This window comes from Cottoperca gobio, chromosome 8, assembly GCF_900634415.1.
Source record: "Cottoperca gobio chromosome 8, fCotGob3.1, whole genome shotgun sequence".
Classification (NCBI taxonomy): Eukaryota; Metazoa; Chordata; class Actinopteri; order Perciformes; family Bovichtidae; genus Cottoperca; species Cottoperca gobio.
The window spans coordinates 5,677,532-5,695,599 of record NC_041362.1 but is presented as its reverse complement, the minus strand read 5'-3'; the positions used below and the strand labels follow the sequence as shown (position 1 = coordinate 5,695,599).

The 18,068-nt window shown below is 41.4% G+C and overlaps 2 protein-coding genes across 3 annotated transcripts; one reads left to right on the top strand and one right to left on the bottom strand.

Annotated features, from left to right (window-relative positions):
• The first annotated feature begins 559 nt into the window (after window positions 1-559).
• mylpfa (myosin light chain, phosphorylatable, fast skeletal muscle a) lies at window positions 560-5,051 on the top strand. The gene is made up of 7 exons (XM_029437775.1): window positions 560-712; window positions 1,392-1,490; window positions 2,755-2,830; window positions 2,928-3,032; window positions 3,625-3,703; window positions 3,804-3,852; window positions 4,200-5,051. Exons 1-7 carry the CDS (start codon window positions 710-712, stop codon window positions 4,299-4,301), a joined length of 513 nt encoding a protein of 170 aa, XP_029293635.1. The 5' UTR covers window positions 560-709; the 3' UTR covers window positions 4,302-5,051.
• A 205-nt stretch (window positions 5,052-5,256) lies between these two features.
• Window positions 5,257-17,843, bottom strand: tbc1d10b (TBC1 domain family, member 10b). Of its 2 annotated transcripts, none has more exons than XM_029437773.1 (10): window positions 17,711-17,843; window positions 15,754-16,791; window positions 14,809-14,908; window positions 14,062-14,169; window positions 13,129-13,235; window positions 12,801-12,915; window positions 10,701-10,766; window positions 10,432-10,621; window positions 9,618-9,772; window positions 5,257-9,017 (listed from the first exon to the last, which is right to left on the bottom strand). In XM_029437773.1, the coding sequence occupies exons 2-10, from the start codon at window positions 16,770-16,772 to the stop codon at window positions 8,091-8,093; spliced, it is 2,787 nt and encodes a 928-aa protein (XP_029293633.1). In that variant the 5' UTR covers window positions 16,773-16,791; window positions 17,711-17,843; the 3' UTR covers window positions 5,257-8,090. The 2 variants fall into 2 exon arrangements, with proteins under 2 accessions (XP_029293633.1, XP_029293631.1); XM_029437771.1 differs by lacking the exon at window positions 17,711-17,843 and adding an exon at window positions 17,390-17,482.
• Between the last annotated feature and the right edge of the window lie 225 nt (window positions 17,844-18,068).

Sequence of the window (18,068 nt, the reverse complement as noted above, 5' to 3'; positions counted from 1 at the left end):
AGCCAGACGTTCAATAGTACATACTTGGTGTTACTACAGGGCCCCTCCCATCACAACTGTGATGGGAAAATCCCAAATTGGACATTAGCATCTTTAAAATAAGCAAGCAGAGTTGTGCACATGGAAAAAGCTGCATCGGTTGCTGAGGGTATAAAATGCTTATATCTCAGTCCTTAATATACAGCAATGGCCATCACAAACCAAAAATAAAGTCAGTGAGTGGCTGCTGTGCCTCTCTGCAGGCAGATGGAGGAGGACACAGAAGGAGGGTGGAGAGACAGCGTCCAGTGGTCCAACAAGCATCCATGTCCCGAATGTCCTTATTAGTCCACGTGGGACTGCAAACCTGCAGCGTGGTCCCTCAGATATCAGGTTTACTTAATTCCAAGACTCCTGGGTCTATTTCTGATCTCCTGTAAGGTGATACGCCGCACTGCCATTCTGTCTCTATCACTTTTGCCATCAGTTCATCCTTGACCATCCTCTCTCTCCCCCCCTCTCTCTCTCTCCCTCTCTCTCTCCGTCTCTTTCCCTCTCGCTCAGCCTCTCTCCCTCTCTCTCTCTTTTATCCCCATCCAAACTTTAGCTGTGGCTAAAGTTAGATTGGCCTGAGAAGGGGTATATAAGCCCCCGGGGATGTACGTATGATGCGGCTTCACACTACTTTCTCCTCCTTCATCAGCCAAACCCCTGCTCAAACCGTCTCAAGATGGTGAGTACCAGGTTTCTCCTCATCTCTGCACTCTTCTGGTGGAAATATCAAAGCAACCCTCTGGATTAACTCTACCTTTTGATGCTTTTTTTTTAAAGCTTGGCATGTGAGGGTTAGGGTTTGCCATCACTTCCAGTAGATAAAGTCATTTTGTAGATTTTTATGTGGATTTCTTGTATGATTGCAGTTCTTGGTGATGCAGTTTTAAGGATGTTTGGGTACTAATGTGTTCTGAAATACTAGTTTTACATAATGCATGCAACCAAATGTATCTCATAATCAGATGTTTGTTAACCTGAGGATTGCACCTGAACTTGTGCCATCTGCTAGAGCAGTGCTTCCAATCTTGTCAAGACCTCTTTAAGGGGTAACAACATGAATCTGAAGGATAATTGATGGGGCAGGAAAGAAGAAAAATATTGTTCCAATACATAAAATTAATTTCTGCCTTTTCTCAAATTGTTTTGTTTGTTGTTTTACCCTTTTGGGCTTTAAACAAGTATTCAAATTTAACAATGAAAATAAAAGTTCATAGGAGAAAATCACTCTTTGTAGTGGATGTATGCACGTATACATCACTTAATCTTAAGGGGTCACAAGCCAAAACAACTTCACTGTGAGTTTTAGCCCAAATCTAACTGACTTACTTAAAGATTTCACTCATGTTTTTGTCCTCCAGGCACCAAAGAAGGCAAAGAGGAGGCAGGCAGCAGGAGACAGTGGTTCCTCCAACGTGTTCTCCATGTTTGAGCAGAGCCAGATTCAGGAGTACAAAGAGGTGAGCTTTGTCCGGCCACACAGCAATACTCCCTCCATACAGGAACCCCTTTTTTTCTACTGTATGAGTATCTTTCATGGAAGCCTCAGGAGCATTAGACTTCTGCGTTACTTCTAATTAATCAATAGATCGATGTATCGAGCCGCACATTCTGAATCAAAGCTAAGTTTCCTGCAGCTGGGAACCAAAATTAGAGTTTGGTTATGCAGCACTTGGATCCATTTTCACAGCAGTTGCTGTTTTGCGTGAACCCCCTCTTCTCCCCTGACAATTTAATAAGCTTGAGAATGTCATTAGGAGGAGCTTGGAAATTTCTGTCACCTTTAACCTCACGCCCAGCTGTCACTCACACATCTTCTTAAGGATGAAGGCCAAGCAACTGGACCTCGATAGGCACATTGTAGTGCACGACAGAGAATGTGAGGAGAGAAAGGAAAGAGCACAGGAGGATGTTTTCAAAACTTGACTTTTATGTGTGTTCAATTCCATTATTACTTTTGAACTTGATTTGATGAGCAGAAAAAGCAAAAGGAGAAAGTTTAAAAGTGAAGCGTGAAGGGCGTGTGTTGAAATTCAGGAAGGTCAGGGAGATGAGATTTTATAATTATGTGCTGCCAAGAGATTGGATTATGATGGTGTTGGTGTTTTCAATGCGTTGCCAAAGGACAAGTGCTGCGAATAGAGGAAACACGCCTCCCGCGATAAGTGATACGGGCTTCTTGAGTGCCATTTTGGGAATGTATGACATGATGATTAGGGTGATCTTAGCACGTTGCACAGATGGAAAGATAGCAGCCGGGGAGATGTGCTTTGTCAGAGCTTATGTATGTATGTGTGCGCGTGCGTGTGCGTGTGTGTGTGTGTGTGTGTGTGTGTGTGTCAGAAAAAGAGAGTATGAAATAGGCTGTGAGAGAGATGAGAAGTGAGTTCAAGTTCATGAGGTTATCTTAAGTTTCATAGACGTAAGTTGCACAGGGTGAGGAGATCAGACAGCTGTTCCCGAATGATACTTTCCTAAATGAACACCCCCTCCTCACCCCCCTCTTAAGGCCACTACAGTCATATCTAAATTTTCCTGCTGCAGAATGTTTCTTGCACAATATCCGCTAACAACATTTGTAAAGAAAGTCAACAGCTGCCACTTTGAGGTGATGACAGAGGAGTCCCTGAAAGTTCTCATCTGTCCATCCACACAGTCCGTCTCCCCATCGCTCCTAACTGCCTCCTTCATGTAATAAACATGTTCTGCTTCTCTTCTTTGTAGGCTTTCACAATCATTGACCAGAACAGAGATGGTATCATCAGCAAAGATGACTTGAGGGACGTTCTGGCTTCAATGGGTGAGTGGTGGTGGGTTACATCTCCAGTGCAAAAGCACGTGTGACTCTGCGTTTCGTGATCTCTTGTACTAATCCACATTTCTTTGGGGCTGTTTAGGCCAACTGAACACGAAGAATGAGGAGCTGGAAGCCATGATCAAGGAGGCCAGCGGCCCCATCAACTTCACCGTCTTCCTCACCATGTTCGGAGAGAAGCTGAAGGGTGGGCGTCTAGTTTTCATCAACCGTCTCTTCTAAATTGTTGCGTGTTTTACAATATCAACCTTGTATTGAAGTTGACTAAAGCACATTCAGCCGTCAGTGGTAGTACATCTACTTAAGTACAATTGTGGGGTACTTATACTTTGATTAGTATTTCCATTTAATGCTATTTTATCCCTCTACTCCACAACATTTCAGAGGGAAAATATTACTTTTTACTCCATTGTATTTATTTACAGCAATAGTTACTTTTTAGATTAAGATGTCATAAAAACAGACGGTCAGTTTATAACATATGATGCATTGTTATAGATTAAACTGCCCAACAACCACATACCTTACCTTGGACACGTATACATATCAAGACATCAATGATAATGATCCAATAATATAATATTATCGCACCGCTTGGGGTTGTTCTGTACAATAAATACTTTTACTTTTGATTACTTATATATCTATACTTTAATGCTTTAATGCATTTTACTTATAATAGCATCATTTTATTATGGGGGTAATGCTACTTTTACTTAAGTTTTGAGTTCTGTCATCTGTGTAAAGGTTAACTAACCTTTCTGTCTTGTCCCCACTAGGTGCTGACCCCGAGGACGTTATTCTTACCGCCTTCAAGGTCCTGGACCCCGAGGCTACTGGAAGCATCAAGAAGGAATTGTGAGCATTTAGATTTTTATGATTTCAATGTTTACCATCCATGTCCAAATAGAATCTATTCAAATGTTGACTCCAAAATCTGTCTGTTTGCTTCTTCCAGCCTTGAGGAGCTCCTGACCACTCAGTGCGACAGGTTCTCCAAGGAGGAGGTAAAATCAGCAGCTGTTCCAGGATTACTGCATGTTTTTGGCAGACTGGCCAGTTGGTCTCATTGTTATTCAACATATCCCGAAGTGCTCAGCCAATCATCCAATCTAATATAATGGATATAGATGGTGCTTCGCTTGTGGTACTAAAATAAATGCATTTGGATAGTTTAAGTTTCAGTTTTCAAAACTTTACAATTTATCCTGGGCATTAAACTGCCTTTAAAATGTGACTTTTTTCTACTTTTTAACTTGACCAATTGACCAGTATCTCAAACACTTGTCAACATATCAGTGAGATAGTTTATCCCCTCCCATGCTGAATTTCCAACTCTCCTTTTCTCCCACAGATTAAGAACATGTGGTCCGCCTTCCCCCCAGATGTTGCCGGCAACGTAGACTACAAGAACATCTGCTATGTCATCACACACGGAGAGGAGAAGGAGGAGTAAAGAGAAAGTTAGAAGCCAAAAAATACAGCAATCCCTTTGCTATTCTGCCTTCCTTTCCTCCTCTTCCTCCTCGCTGTCCTTTTGTGTAAACCCATGTGCTCAGCCGTTCATGGTCAAACCAAAGACTTGTCACAATGACACATGAGCAGGCTGATGCCCACTGGGGGTCTATGTCTGCTTATGGGGAAGAGGTGATTTCCAATAAAAAAAATATTCTATAACATCATTTCCACAAGCTTTTCTCAAAAAACTTTTCTTTCCTTGCAAACATCTTCTGTCTTCTCACCTCCAAGTCTCTGTCTGCCCGATCACTTCCGCCTCTGAGGTGTTTGTGGTAATGAAACGTGTCTCTATCCTTCCCTCAGTAACTGTGAAGAAGACAGGTTTACTACTGGGATAGGGACACACAACATATGAGGAACTCATTCCAAATTTTGAAGATGTCCTCTTGGGTGGAAAAGGTGAGAGGAAGGAGAGCACTTGCAGGTTAGGAAGGGGAAATGTTGCCTCCTTAAAGTGCAGACAACTTTTTTTCTTGAAAAGTGGAAGAAGAAAAAACACAAAAACATAAAAATGAAGGAGGGGAGAGAAATGGCCGAAAGAAAACATTCAAATCTTCGATTTCTTTTCCTCCGCTCCTTCTTGCAACTATTAAATCATCTTTTCTTTTTCCATAAGCTGAACTCCTGCTAGCCTTTCCTCTGTAAAGAATAAAAGGGTCAAACTGTGAATAAAACCTCTTTCCTTTTGTACAATAGTGTCTATGTTCAGTGGGTCTGTGGGAAGAAACTAGACTGAAATATATTTTAAACTTAAAGAATATATATATCTAGTGACATCTAGTGGAGCGGCTTAACAGCAGGTTTAAATAGGAGCCTGATAAATAAATCTAATCTGCATTTATAGCAAATAGTCAAACACATTTGAAACACCAAGAAAGACAAAAACACCATGATTTAATATATTATGGTTTATTACTCATCACAAATGTCATTATCATCATCATCAATTAAATACATCAGTTGTAGATCTGAAGGAATGAATTCAATTAGCTATGATTTTATTTCACTTTCGCCAGAGAGAGTGATAATGTAAACTTAAAAACACAAAAGACATAACGGCATGGGGAGAAAAACAGCTGAAACTCTTCATTTGCATCAGTGGGTTAGTCATTCCTAATCAACTACAATCAAGAACGATGATTTTAGGATCAATGCAGAAATGCACAAAGGACCTGATAGAAATGCATTTCTTGATTCAATATGGAAGCGCTAAATTTCACAAGCCAGCGAGATTATTAATTTGATCATCACGGCATCTCGAGCCCTCTGAAATAGGAGAAATGACATTATCATCAAAACATGAGCTGTGATGACGTATTGCTCAGAAGATATTGTAGTTCACGGGCATGAAAGCGTGCTCAGAAAAATACCTACTGAAGCACAACATTCATGTTTCCCCATGGCACCAATCTGATCGTCACGATCAGCGGTGAAATCAGTGATGCTGTCGCCACACACCATCAACCGTCATGATGGAGGATGGTTTGCATAGATGTGTTCAGGTTATCCTCACTAACACTACACTAATCTGTGCCTATGAATGCACTGCCGTCAAAATAGAGGAGGGAGAGAGTGTGCTATTTATATATTCAAATGATCTGAAGTAAGTGAAAAACAATGAATATGCAGGACATGTTGGCTACAATTACACGAAAGTCCCTCTAATCCTTAACTACAAAAACAGTACAGTTAAAGAGCATCAATGTTTTTTTTGCCATCAAATGATTTTACACTTACTACCTGGCACTATTCATCGTATACTGATGGGGTTCAGTGCAGTTTAATGCATAAATATGTTACAGTACAGAACACTGAGTGTAAATAGGTTAGGGAGTTAGTCCATAAGTCATCATGAAAACACAATTTGGTGAGACAGACAAATTTAAGATCTCGAATTAAAGAACTATTCAAAGCTCATAAATCACCTCTTAGTATATTATACAGTACGATTAAGACCTTCAACTCCCAAATAATCTGTCTGCATCATTCTCACGGTTTGTTCTGTCGGCGGCCCATTTATTCCACTCAAGTCTGTTTAATACTGCACTTCAGTAAACTGGAGACTCGTGAACCTATAGTTGACTAAACCAACAGTGACAGTAAACTTAAATAATAGAAAAGACATGCATCAAGTTTGTTGTGTAAAAGCAGAGGACTTAGCGTGCAAAACAAAACAAAAAAAAAGGAAGGAAATTAAAAATAAACACTTAAATGATCCTCCTGCACAGAGTGTAGTCGGCCATCTTCCAGTCAACCAGGTGTCTCTTACTCACATAGAAAAAATAGTCAGATCCAAAATAATAATAATAATAATTCATAATATACTATATTTGATTAAATTAACCACTTTGTACATAAATACATCAGAGCCCGCAGGTCAAAGATCAGAGGTTAATGCTACATTGGCACACCTGGCACCTCCAGTCAAGTGGCTTCCTATAGGTCCTCGAGGAACAGACTTCAAAGTATGAAACCGGCCCGCTGAGGACTCTCGCTTTCTACCTCACTACACTAACGGAGTGGTCGACTTCAGTGGTACTTTGTGACAGAATCACAAGTGCAAAAATCATCCTTCATTCTCTTAAGATACTTGAAATCACATTCTAATGGTTTAATGAACTTAAGTCCTCACCCATGCTGAAATTTGGCTAAATGAAATATGTAGGATTTTGTTCGTCAAAAGCAAAGAATAATACTCATTTTACAGATGGACATTTGGTCTGCAGGACTCGTGCATGGTCACTGCTGGGTATTGCATGTTTTCACGCAACCAGTTTGTCAATAATGTTGCAAAAAAAAAAACGACTTCAGACACGAGAAATTTAAATAAAAACAATAAAATGCTCCCCAACCGTGCTTTTGTCGGAGACAAAAAAAACCACGTGATTAAAAAAAACACCACGTCCTGGTGTCTGGTTGTATTCTTAATTTTCTCCCTCTTTTTGTCTGTGTAGATCGCTCCATTTCCCCCCTTCAGAATTATTCCACTGTAAGAAGAATTTGGGGAGAACCATTCAGGATTAAATGGTTTGCCTTGAGAGAAAAAGCAGCCAGAGGGAGACTGAAAACCGGGAGGCCACACAGAACAGTAACACATTTCACTACACTACTAAGGCACACACACTCACTCACAACATTTAACATGACAATAAATACATCCTCAACATTACAAGCATTTCTGCCTTCAGTGCCTGTTCGAGACGAAGGGTTTTCTTTTCTTTTTGTCACATCCAGAGAACCTGTCCACAGATGAGAAATGATGGGGCATGTGGAGTGCTAACAGGATCCTATGTACTGTAGGTAGACTTTTTATTTACATACTCTATGGCACCATAACTATTTCTGCAAACCTTAAGTCCAACGATCCCTTGAGTCAATGTTTCTCTATCCACTGCCATCAATCGGATTAAAATAAAATGACGACAAAAAAGAATAAAAAACTAAAAGAGATAATGACTGTAATCTGCAATTCCCAGTCCATGCTCCAGTTGAAAAAGGAAATGTGTCCCATCTTACTAAAACTTGGTGGAAAAGAAAGCATTGAGCGAGGGGGAAACCCCCCCCCTGAGGTGCTATTAAAACCATGATCCAGTTTTCCCCACCATAGTCCCGGGACTACATTAAGTCTTGAAATGATGCGTTACTCAGGAGGCCATCCCATTTTTTTCATTAATCACTCTTTTGTTCAGCGTCCCTTTTCATTATCCTGGAATGACGGGGCGGACAACTAGGCCGAATCTCGTGCTGCTGCAGCTCCGTTTTTGTCCTCGGCTTCTCCTCCTTTGTCCTTTTTCTTCCCCCCTTTCTTCTTCTCTTTTTCTAGCCTCTCTTTCTCCTTCCTGAACCTCTCCTTTTCAGCCTTGTCCTTATCTTTCTTTTCCTTCATTTTTTTCTTCTCGTCATCCTTTTCCTTCTTCTTGTCTTCTTTGCTCTTCCTCTTCTTCTTCACCTCTTCCTCTCCAGTTGGTACATCAGCCGCTGACGGCACTTCTTTTTTAAAATCTGCAATTAGCGGCAGAGGGGAGTTGTTTGCAGTAGGAGAGGGGAGAGTAGGAGTAATTTGCTCAGAGACAATCTTAGGAGAGGGGGATAGTGTGCTGGGCGGTGATGCTGTGCTTTGTGTTGGGGCTAAAGCAGTAGGCTGGCCGTGTGCCGAGGCGTCTTCTGAGGACTGAGCAGTCCCACCTGAAGAGCCATCCGCCCCCCTGACTAAGGGACTCCGAACCTGGGGTGCCGGTGCCTTCTGACCTGCCCCTGGAGGAATAGGTGGTTTATGGCTGGGGCCTCGTTCCGGGCTTGATGCAACTGTAGGTCGGGACTGATGCATCAGGCCGTCCATTCCTGACGGCCCTGAGAAGGAGCCCTTCTTGTTTTGAGAGTGGAAAGGAGCCTTGGACCTGCGGAAGCCAGGGAGTGAGAGGAGGCTCGACGAGGCCCTGAGGGGTCCTGGTGCAGGGATCTGGCTTCCCAGGAAAGAGAAGCTGCCGCCGGAGCTGATGGAGGTGGCGCGGCGTTTGCACTCGTAAAGGGGCCTCGTACCGTGGAGGCGGCGGGCCGGCTGGTGTGTCAGCTCCCCTCTGGACTCCCTCCACTTCCTCACCTGGATGTTGCTCTCCCTCTCTATGAGTGCCTCCGTCACCGGGAGAATGATAATCTGGTTGACACATCAGATAAGGATGAGACCGGGGTTATTATAGTAAACCAAAACGAAAATATGCAGAGAAAATAAATGAACTAAACTGAAATGATATTGCCCGTTTAAAAAACAAAACAAATAAAAAATGAACGTACATTTAATCCAGTTTAACATTTTTTAGCTTTGAAAAAAAATGAGCGCATACATTTCCGTCAACTCTCGTGACCTTGAAACATAAATTGAACTTCACATTCCTACAGTTTTCGTCCGTGTACATTGTATGTATATGTAGCTACATACTTTGGAGACACCTGGCCCTAACGAAAACTAAATATATAAGAACAAACAAATTTAAACTTAACTAAAACTAGCAAACATACACACACACACACACACACACACACACAGAAAACAAACTAAAAACAAGATTAAAATTTAAAGTCAAAATTAAAACTAATTGAAAAGTCAAAGCTTTTATAACCTTGGACGAGAGAAGAGGAAGTGATGATTACTAGACTGGACACTACAGGACAAAGTGACTCATAACTCGTGTTGCCGAGTAAAAACAGAAGCAGGTTTTGTTTCTGTACACGGTCTATGAAGCAAAAAAAGACCCACCTCCTGTACCAATACTTCCTCTCTGATCATGTCAGGTGCGATGTTCCTGAGGCGCTCCATAGTTTCATACATGCCCTGTAGTTCTCGAAGTTTATCCACAGAGCCGAGCATCTGTTTCAGTAGCACCAGGCCCACACGAAACACTATCTTCACCCCTACAACACAGGATTGAAGTCAGGTTTCTGTCAAACTACAATGAAAAAATGCAGAAAACGTTCCTACTCGAGCAAGTAGGGCTGCGCTGAAAGGTTCTTTGCTTTCATTCTTAAATCAACATTTGAATGCTGCGTTATTCAGTCTGTTAAATGCCAGTATTTCTTCTCAGTTGTAGATAAAGATTAAGCTACAATGATGAGCACGCCGTAATTAAAATGTTACGAGCGTTTTTTTATGCATGATTCAGATTGACAGGACATATTTTATTTGTACTATAATGTAAACAAGCAAAGTAGCCCACTTCTTAATAAAACATATTCTTTATATAGTCTGCCTAATGATGGTTTTTAATCTTTAATTAACAGTTTACATGCCAAGATTTGTGGCAGAAAGTGGGTCATTGTGTTAAGTTGAAACCCCCGTCTGCTCGATAGCAGTGTTGTGATCTATCATTAAACATTTAACTCTTCCAATGAAGATGGAACTGAAACAGGAAGTAGCATAAGTGGGACTTTTTTTTGTCGCCTTGCTCACAGTATGAAAATATATTGAATTGTAACCCCTGCATCATGAGACGTAATTTAACAACAGCTTTCTGCTCATACACAGCCCTATTAGACACGCTCATACAGTGTTACTGTATGGATATGAACTGTACCTTCACAGAAGAACATGTCCCATACACGCAGTACACTGGCCCATGGTAAGGTGCGTGAGAAGATGCACATGAACCACTCAGTCATGTAGAGAATCGGGTCAATCTTGAACTTCTTTAGATGACGGTACGCCATCGGACACGTACGGCGCAACATGGAGAAGAAGATCTCGCCATCCAGCTGGATCGCTTCCTAAAAAGACAGAAATGACAAGTCAGTAAACCTGAGAAAACTGACACGAAGGTCTGACAGAGTGAGTTCATTCACTCACCAGTCCAGCGCTGTAGTAGCCAGGAAGGTACTTCTCGCATATCTGGACGAGGCACCAAAAAGCTTGCTGTGAACAGAAACAAAGAACAACATTTAAGATTGGCAATCAACTGCAAATGAGTTGTTTGTTTGTTGAAACATAACTTATTGCATCAATTCCTATTTTGTTTCCTACTTCTTATTGGGGCTTTTTGTTTTTTTTATAGAACAATGAGCACATTATTAATTGACTCTCTTCTCACGCTTCCTTCTTCCTCTTTTTGTTGTGCGTAAATAATGGCCAGGCTGTGTTGTGATGAGATATATACTGATGTATGAAAAACTAAAATTACCGCCGTTGAATGTCTGCGCCAACCAGTCAAGTTGCAGTTTACATCCATGTCTGTCCAGACTGATATAACATATGTAGTGAAGACTTTAAAGTCATTTAATAAAAAAGGAATTAAGTGTTATCTTATCACTATATTGACATTTTGAGTGAGAAACAAGCCGTCTACTCTTAGAGACAGAGTACAGAGGACTAATAGAAAGCTTAGTCACTTGGTGCAATGACAATCACCGAAAGCTCAATATCAGGAAGAACAAACAGTGAAGTCACAGTGAAGATGACCTTTTGGATACAAAAGGTCATCAATTCATCATCTCATGCTATTAAACATTTGTGTGAAAGGTTGTCATAATTAGCGTATTCCTTCTCGTGTTTTGCGAGGTGACCGTGACCTCTGACCTCTGACCATCAAATTCTAATCAGTTCATCTCGAGTCTAAGTGGACGTTTGTGTCAGATTTAAAGATAACCCTCAAGCAGTTCCTGAGATATCGCGCTCACGAGAATGGGACTGATGGACAAAACAAAATGCCTCCAGGCACCGCTATCACCGACAGAGGCATAACATTTTTTTTTATACATTGAGCCTTCTCATCCTCCAGTTAAACAGAAAGGGTGATAACACAAAGACACACTTGCTGCTACCAGGCATCAACTGCAGCATCTGTCCCAGCGTCAGAAAATAACACACTGCTGCATCACTACAGCAGAACAAAACACCCTCACACTCATCAGCATACACCCTTTTATATACGAGACTGAATGAACTCAGGTTTCAGAATTCAGATTAGACAGGTCTGCGTTGTCACCTTGCTGTACAAAGGTCTGTAACTCGAGTCCTGTCTGTATAACACGCTGGATATTTGTAGGACACCTTGTCGATTGTTTCAGTCTGCTCAGTGAAGTTTCGGCAGTGTCACCAGTCTGCTACTATTTTTAATTTAGTTCTTTGTTTTGCTTTCTCGTACGCACACTCTTTTTCTTATGCGTCCGGTGAGGAGGGATAAACAGAAAGAGAGATCGCGCTTGAACAAAAACATGACAGGATTTCATCTAAAGAACAAAAACATAGAAAATCATCCATCTAAAATCGTTTGTCCCTGTTGCCATCAAATATCTTAATCAGCAAGTACAGCTACGTTTTGAAGCCAGCTTGCTACATCATCACACAGCAATGCATGTTAGCATTACATATCCATTTATTTAGCCTTGATTCAGTCCTCAGCATCAAGTATCTGGTGCTCCTTTTAATGTAGCTTCTATTATGTATTGAGTCTTTATGTAAACGTGTTTTAACGTAGCCTTTAATAGCTGATTTTGCACATGTGAACCAAAGAAAAAAAGTAGTACATGCATGCAAAACGTTCTCAAAAACAATGGGCATTTGCTCAACGATACAGTCTTGTGTGATGAGTGTTAGGGAATGGAGGCATTTTGGGATCAAGTAACACAAAAAAAAAGTAAGGTAACATAATTTCAACTCAACATTGGCCCATGTATTAATGATGCTTTGTAAAGTAATTGGACTATTCAGTAATCATTACAGAACTGAACCGGACCGGAAGAGGCCATGCATCTCAAACTGCAATAAAAACCATAATCGAGACTCATATTCCTGAGTGCGCTGTACTCATGTCCAAGGAATGCTCATAAAACCTGAATAATATCCAGACAGTCATATTTGGAATAATAGTGGACTAGTAGTGTGCATGGAAACCCTTTTCCTCTCCCACCTAGTGAGAACCTTAACCCCAATGGCTCAGCAGCCCCTCACCTCAGCAGGCATATGCATGAGCAGCACTGCAGCTACTGGAGCCTGGGCCTGGCAGTAACCCTCGTCAGGCCGGTAGATGGTGTAGGCCTTCAGGATCCGGTACAGATCCTGTTGACTGCAGGAACAAACAAAAAAAAATTATCAAGTGGCCAAATCCACCTTATGCACCAGATCATGCAGCTATAATATAATATATTATTATATTTGTATATGTATTGCAATTTCAATATCCTATATTGGCATTGTTTTCTGTAGGATATTGTTGTTCTTAAATTATTGATTCATGTAGAAAACAGAATCGGGGCATGCGTTTTGTTTGTTTTTTTACCCGTGGCCACCACGAGCAGCAAACATTTCATGGAAGGGGAACTGTCTGTGTAGATCCTTCTCTATAATGTCCAACCATTTAGCTTCTCCCGGCTCTCTCTCCAGCTCCTGCAGGGAAAAAAACATTGGATAAAAGTTTTAGAACAAATTCTCATTAACTCATGGAGTCAGTTTCCAAGTTCATTATACTGCAAAGCCATGTATGAAACCACAGAGTCTTCCTCAGACAACACAAACAGTACTAATCTGCCCCCCCCCAACAATGTGGACCAAAGGCTGGGCAAGTAGGATTTACAGGTCCTGATAAGAGGCTTACAGCTCACTTGGTCTGCGCCTGCGCCTCTATAGCACCCGTGGAGCTGAAGTTACCCTACTCAGCTGAGTCAGTTAATCAATCAAAGTACTGTAGCTGCCTCAGTGTCCTTAAATATTCTCACAGGTCGAAACCGTCCGGTTGTGAAGGCCGACTTACATTTTCAAATTTACAAATGTGCCACATGATTGTTTTACGTGCCCACACAGCGGCACAGACTGTAACGTCACAGCCGCACAGGAGAGAACAAAACATAAGTCCAAAACAGGCCATGGAGGAACAACATTAAAACAAGGTTTTGTCCTGTAACATGGTGCACTTTTGGAGAAAATTATGAATTTGATTGAATTTTAAATTTTCCATGAAAGGAAAGTTACAATAATTTTTGTGTATATCGTAAATTATAGTTCTTAGAAGGAAAGAAAAACGGAAAAGTCTAAAATCAGAATCGGCAGGTCAGACAGAAGAAATTGGAATTGTGCATCTCTTCTAATGAACGGTACAGACATATTTGTCTGTGTGAATTTATGACAGCATCTTAGACATCTTTTGTTATACCCGTCATCCTCTGTGTTAACTTTTATTTAAATAAGTCAAAAGACAACATGGTCGCAATGATACCTCAAATTTTCCAGGGTTGGCGTCGAGGAGCTCTTGGCTGTTGGACAGCAGCTGCCAGGCTTTGGATCGAAGAGAAGATGGAATCCCCTTCCTGCAGCGCAACTTCACCTTCACGCACAAAAAGACACACGCTGCATTAGCTCTGGCATTATGTCAAGTATAATCAATCCAAGTATATCCAAACACTAGGGCTGTGTTTAAATGTCTGTCATAATATGTTATGATGTTATCACGATTATGATTCATCGGATTAAATGTATTCACATTAAATTAGATGTTTTTTTTGTATCAAATCAACTTTCTTGAATGAATATAACTCAGAGCGTGCCTCTCTTTGAGTTCGGCAAGCTGAAGAGCAGTGAAAATGTTGTATATGAAAGGCTAAACGCCAAGTATTGAAGCAGAATATTTCGTTAGATAAAAACATGTGAATTTTGGAAATGATTATATTAATCTTTATTCAATACATTTCGACTTCACAACGCTCTGGACTTATTGGAAATGTTTGGATCACCACTGGAGTCTAATTCTACAAATAGTATTATACTAATAATATTGGTGTCGCCTAATCTTTATCTGCAACTCTTGCAGAAATACCAGGTTTCAACAGAATGAATAGAAATGCAAATAAAAATTAAAAAAGCATCCAGATGTTGATTTAGAATTTGAATGTCGACGTTATGAATGAAGCTTTTGAACAATTTGGTACAACCCTACAAACACATTTAAAAAACGTTGACTTCATACCTTCTGGAAGCGATGTTTGACCCATTTATCCCAGTTGTAGAACATATCAAGCCATTTTACCTCCCTCTGTCTGGCAACTTCAACTCGAAGATCCTTTTCCCTAAAATAGTGAGTAGTATAAAATTACTCATCATTGACAGAACGGGGAAGTACTTTTTTCACAGTCCTAAATATTGCACTCTGATACATTTGTACATCTGTAACTCTAATCGAATGACACAAAAGAAATGCCACACTTTCTCTCTTACAATTATTTGTACAACAATATGCTAAATTGCTCAGACACAGAACATCCTTATCATTGACCGGAATGCACTGCCACTACTAATGGTAAATCAATAAATGTTTAATTATTCAACAGTGGTAGAGCAATTATCTTATCAGAAAAGTAGAAGCAAATCTGACAGAAAAGAGAGGAAGAGAGCAGATGGGCGCGAGAGGCGACACCACAGAGACACACAGTCAGTACATATTGAGTCACAAAAACACTCAGCATTATCTGAGTCAGACCACAGACAGATAAAGGATGGACAGATAGGTTGAGAGCAGCAGATAAATAGTGAACTGTGCATTAGGGCTGGAAACTAAGCAAGCTGCCTGAATATTAATTACTTAATTCTGAGACATCACCACAGTTAATCGGTTAAAATGATGGTACCTTTATATAAGATGCAACTTATTTTTAGCTCTTTTTTTTTATGTTGCCATTTTGTTTTAAGTCTACTGTTTATTTATTTATGTTAAACTGTTTATGCTGCCATCTTGACCAGGACTCTCTTGTAAAAGAGATTCTGAAGCTCAATGATTTTTATTCAAGGGTAAAATAAACGTTCATTTAATACAAAATAATTAAATAAAATATATTTTGAGTATATAGTAATAATAATATCTCAGACATATCTGTGATCAATATTTTTGCACAGTGGCCAAGAGTGCAAGTCTTACCCGCTTTCACTGTACTGATTCCCACCTAGGAAGCCATATTTATCAGTGCGTCTGACCGCCATGCCATTGACCTCGGAGTCTGAGCCCACAGAGCTGCCATCCTCGCCCAGCCCCGATAGAGACTCCAATGTCCCAGACATCAAGCTGGCTGACTCCAGGTAGCTGAGGGTGTCAGGGGCCGGCCGGGGCTTGGGGCTGGGCAGTGAGAATGCAGAGGCTGGCTCTTGGATCAGAGGGACAGTAGGGCTGGGGTGTTCAGCTCTGGTGGGGGTGCTGGGCAGTTCTGCTTGACTTGCTTCACTGCTAGTATCAGGCTTTGGGGAGAGAGGAGGAGTAAGCTGACTTTGAGGGTTTTGTACATGTTGAAGTTGCTGAGGTTGCTCCTCTTCTGCAGTTGCTGATGCCGCCGTGCTGTTGGTGGATACTGGCGGAGCAGGCGTGGGATTGGAAGCTGCAGCGATTTGGGGTTGGATCGCTGTATATTGACCATCATCCATGACAGGATTTGGATTGTGAGTGACATGCACATTGGGGTAGAGATTAGGACCAGGATTGAGATCCGGAGAGGGGGATGCCTGTTGCACATCACTCTGAGCTGATGGCTCACTTGGCAGTGCCGGGGTCTCCGTTTCAGTATTCAAGAGCTCTGCAGCTGGTACGTCACTTGTCTCCTGCTTAATAACATGAGCTCCAGTCTCTGCATCTTTCCCTGCTGATTCCTCTCCCTGTGGAGCTGCCTCATGTACCAATAATGTGAGGAGGGTCTCAGCAGTGAGTTTGGGAGGACTCAAGGGTGGTTGAGGAGTAAAGGGTGAACCCCCTGACTGTGCTGCAGGAATGTTTCCAGTCAAAGCTTTGTCATTGTAGAGGGAAGACTTGGGTGTGGGTATCTCCATGGCAGAATCTTGAGCAGGGCTGTTGATAACCAGGTGCGCTGATGAGGACGCAGGGATGGATGGAGCTACATGAGGATCACCCAATGCGGGGGGTGATGGGGATAGGGTGGAGAGTTCGGCCATGGTTCCACTCTGATCTCTCCTTTACAAATGAAGAGAAAATTATTGAGGTGAGTTTTCATTTGCTAAAGAGCATCCATCAGTTCAGTCATAACTATTATAATGAAACATGCAGCTTGGATCATAAACAATTTATTTAGCAGTGGATAGAGATGCAATTCTTCCAAAGAAAAAACTCATAAACCTGGGGACCATAATGGTCAAAGTGTGGCTTAACTTAAGTGTCATTGAATATTCAGCTATTTTCTGTAAACAATAAGCACAGAGTTCCTCTTCATAAAGTTGGATCAGAGAATTGGATTTGAGAACCAGACAAAGAAGTGAACTATATTTTGAAATCATGGAATTTTTTGGGAGACAGTGTGCAAACATAAACACGTTTTATAACTTCAAATGAAGATATTTATTTAAAAATAAATAAATAAAAAGTAAAAGGGTTAGAGTAATACATGTTTCAAGCTGCTACGTTTCCTCTTTTGCTACAGAGAAGCCTAAAACATAAAGTAAAATGACTTTATGATAGTATATATCCGCAACTTTATTTCAGAAAAGAACATAAAACCCCGGTTTAACACAATTATACTTAATCAGATGTAATAGTGCACTGGCATTTAACTTACGTTAACAACAAAGCACCCCCGACAACCATAGTGATCCAGTATGTTGCTGATTAAGCAGGTTACTGTGTAGTGGTGGCCCCCAGACACCGATCAGTTTCATGCTAGCAGCTAATAACACCAGCCACTTTGTTGTCATATCCTCTCTAGAGGCCTCGCTCGAAGCGACTCAACTTCCCGATTCAGCACACAGAAGCAATGGTTTACGAATAGCTAATAGTCAACACCCTCCCTCCCTACCAGGCCCTGTCCGAACAGCGACCAGGGCCTTGTCCACCCCGCTGCCCCTGTCAATTACAACTTCAGCTCCGCAGCTCAACTCACCCAAGACCGGCGTGTCACTGTGATCCGTCCGCCTGGATAGCCAGGGGGGTTCCTATCCGTACGCTCCCCCCGCCACAGCTCCGGTTCCACAACCTCCTCCGTGAAACGAAGACACTAAAAGCGAAACCGGGGCAGGAGCCACTGAACGAGGTGAGGACCTGGAAGAACAAACGTCCTGGAATCGGCGAGCTAGCTGGCTAAGTTAGCAGCTAGCTAAGTTAGCTTATCTTAGCCTAATGTAACTATTAGCATTAGCGCCGATAGTGTTCTGTTTCTGTTAGCTTAGCTAGTTAGCTGAATGTTTCGGTTACCTCGGTTAGACACGCGCTCCTGCTGCGACCGTTCTCACTAAATTCAA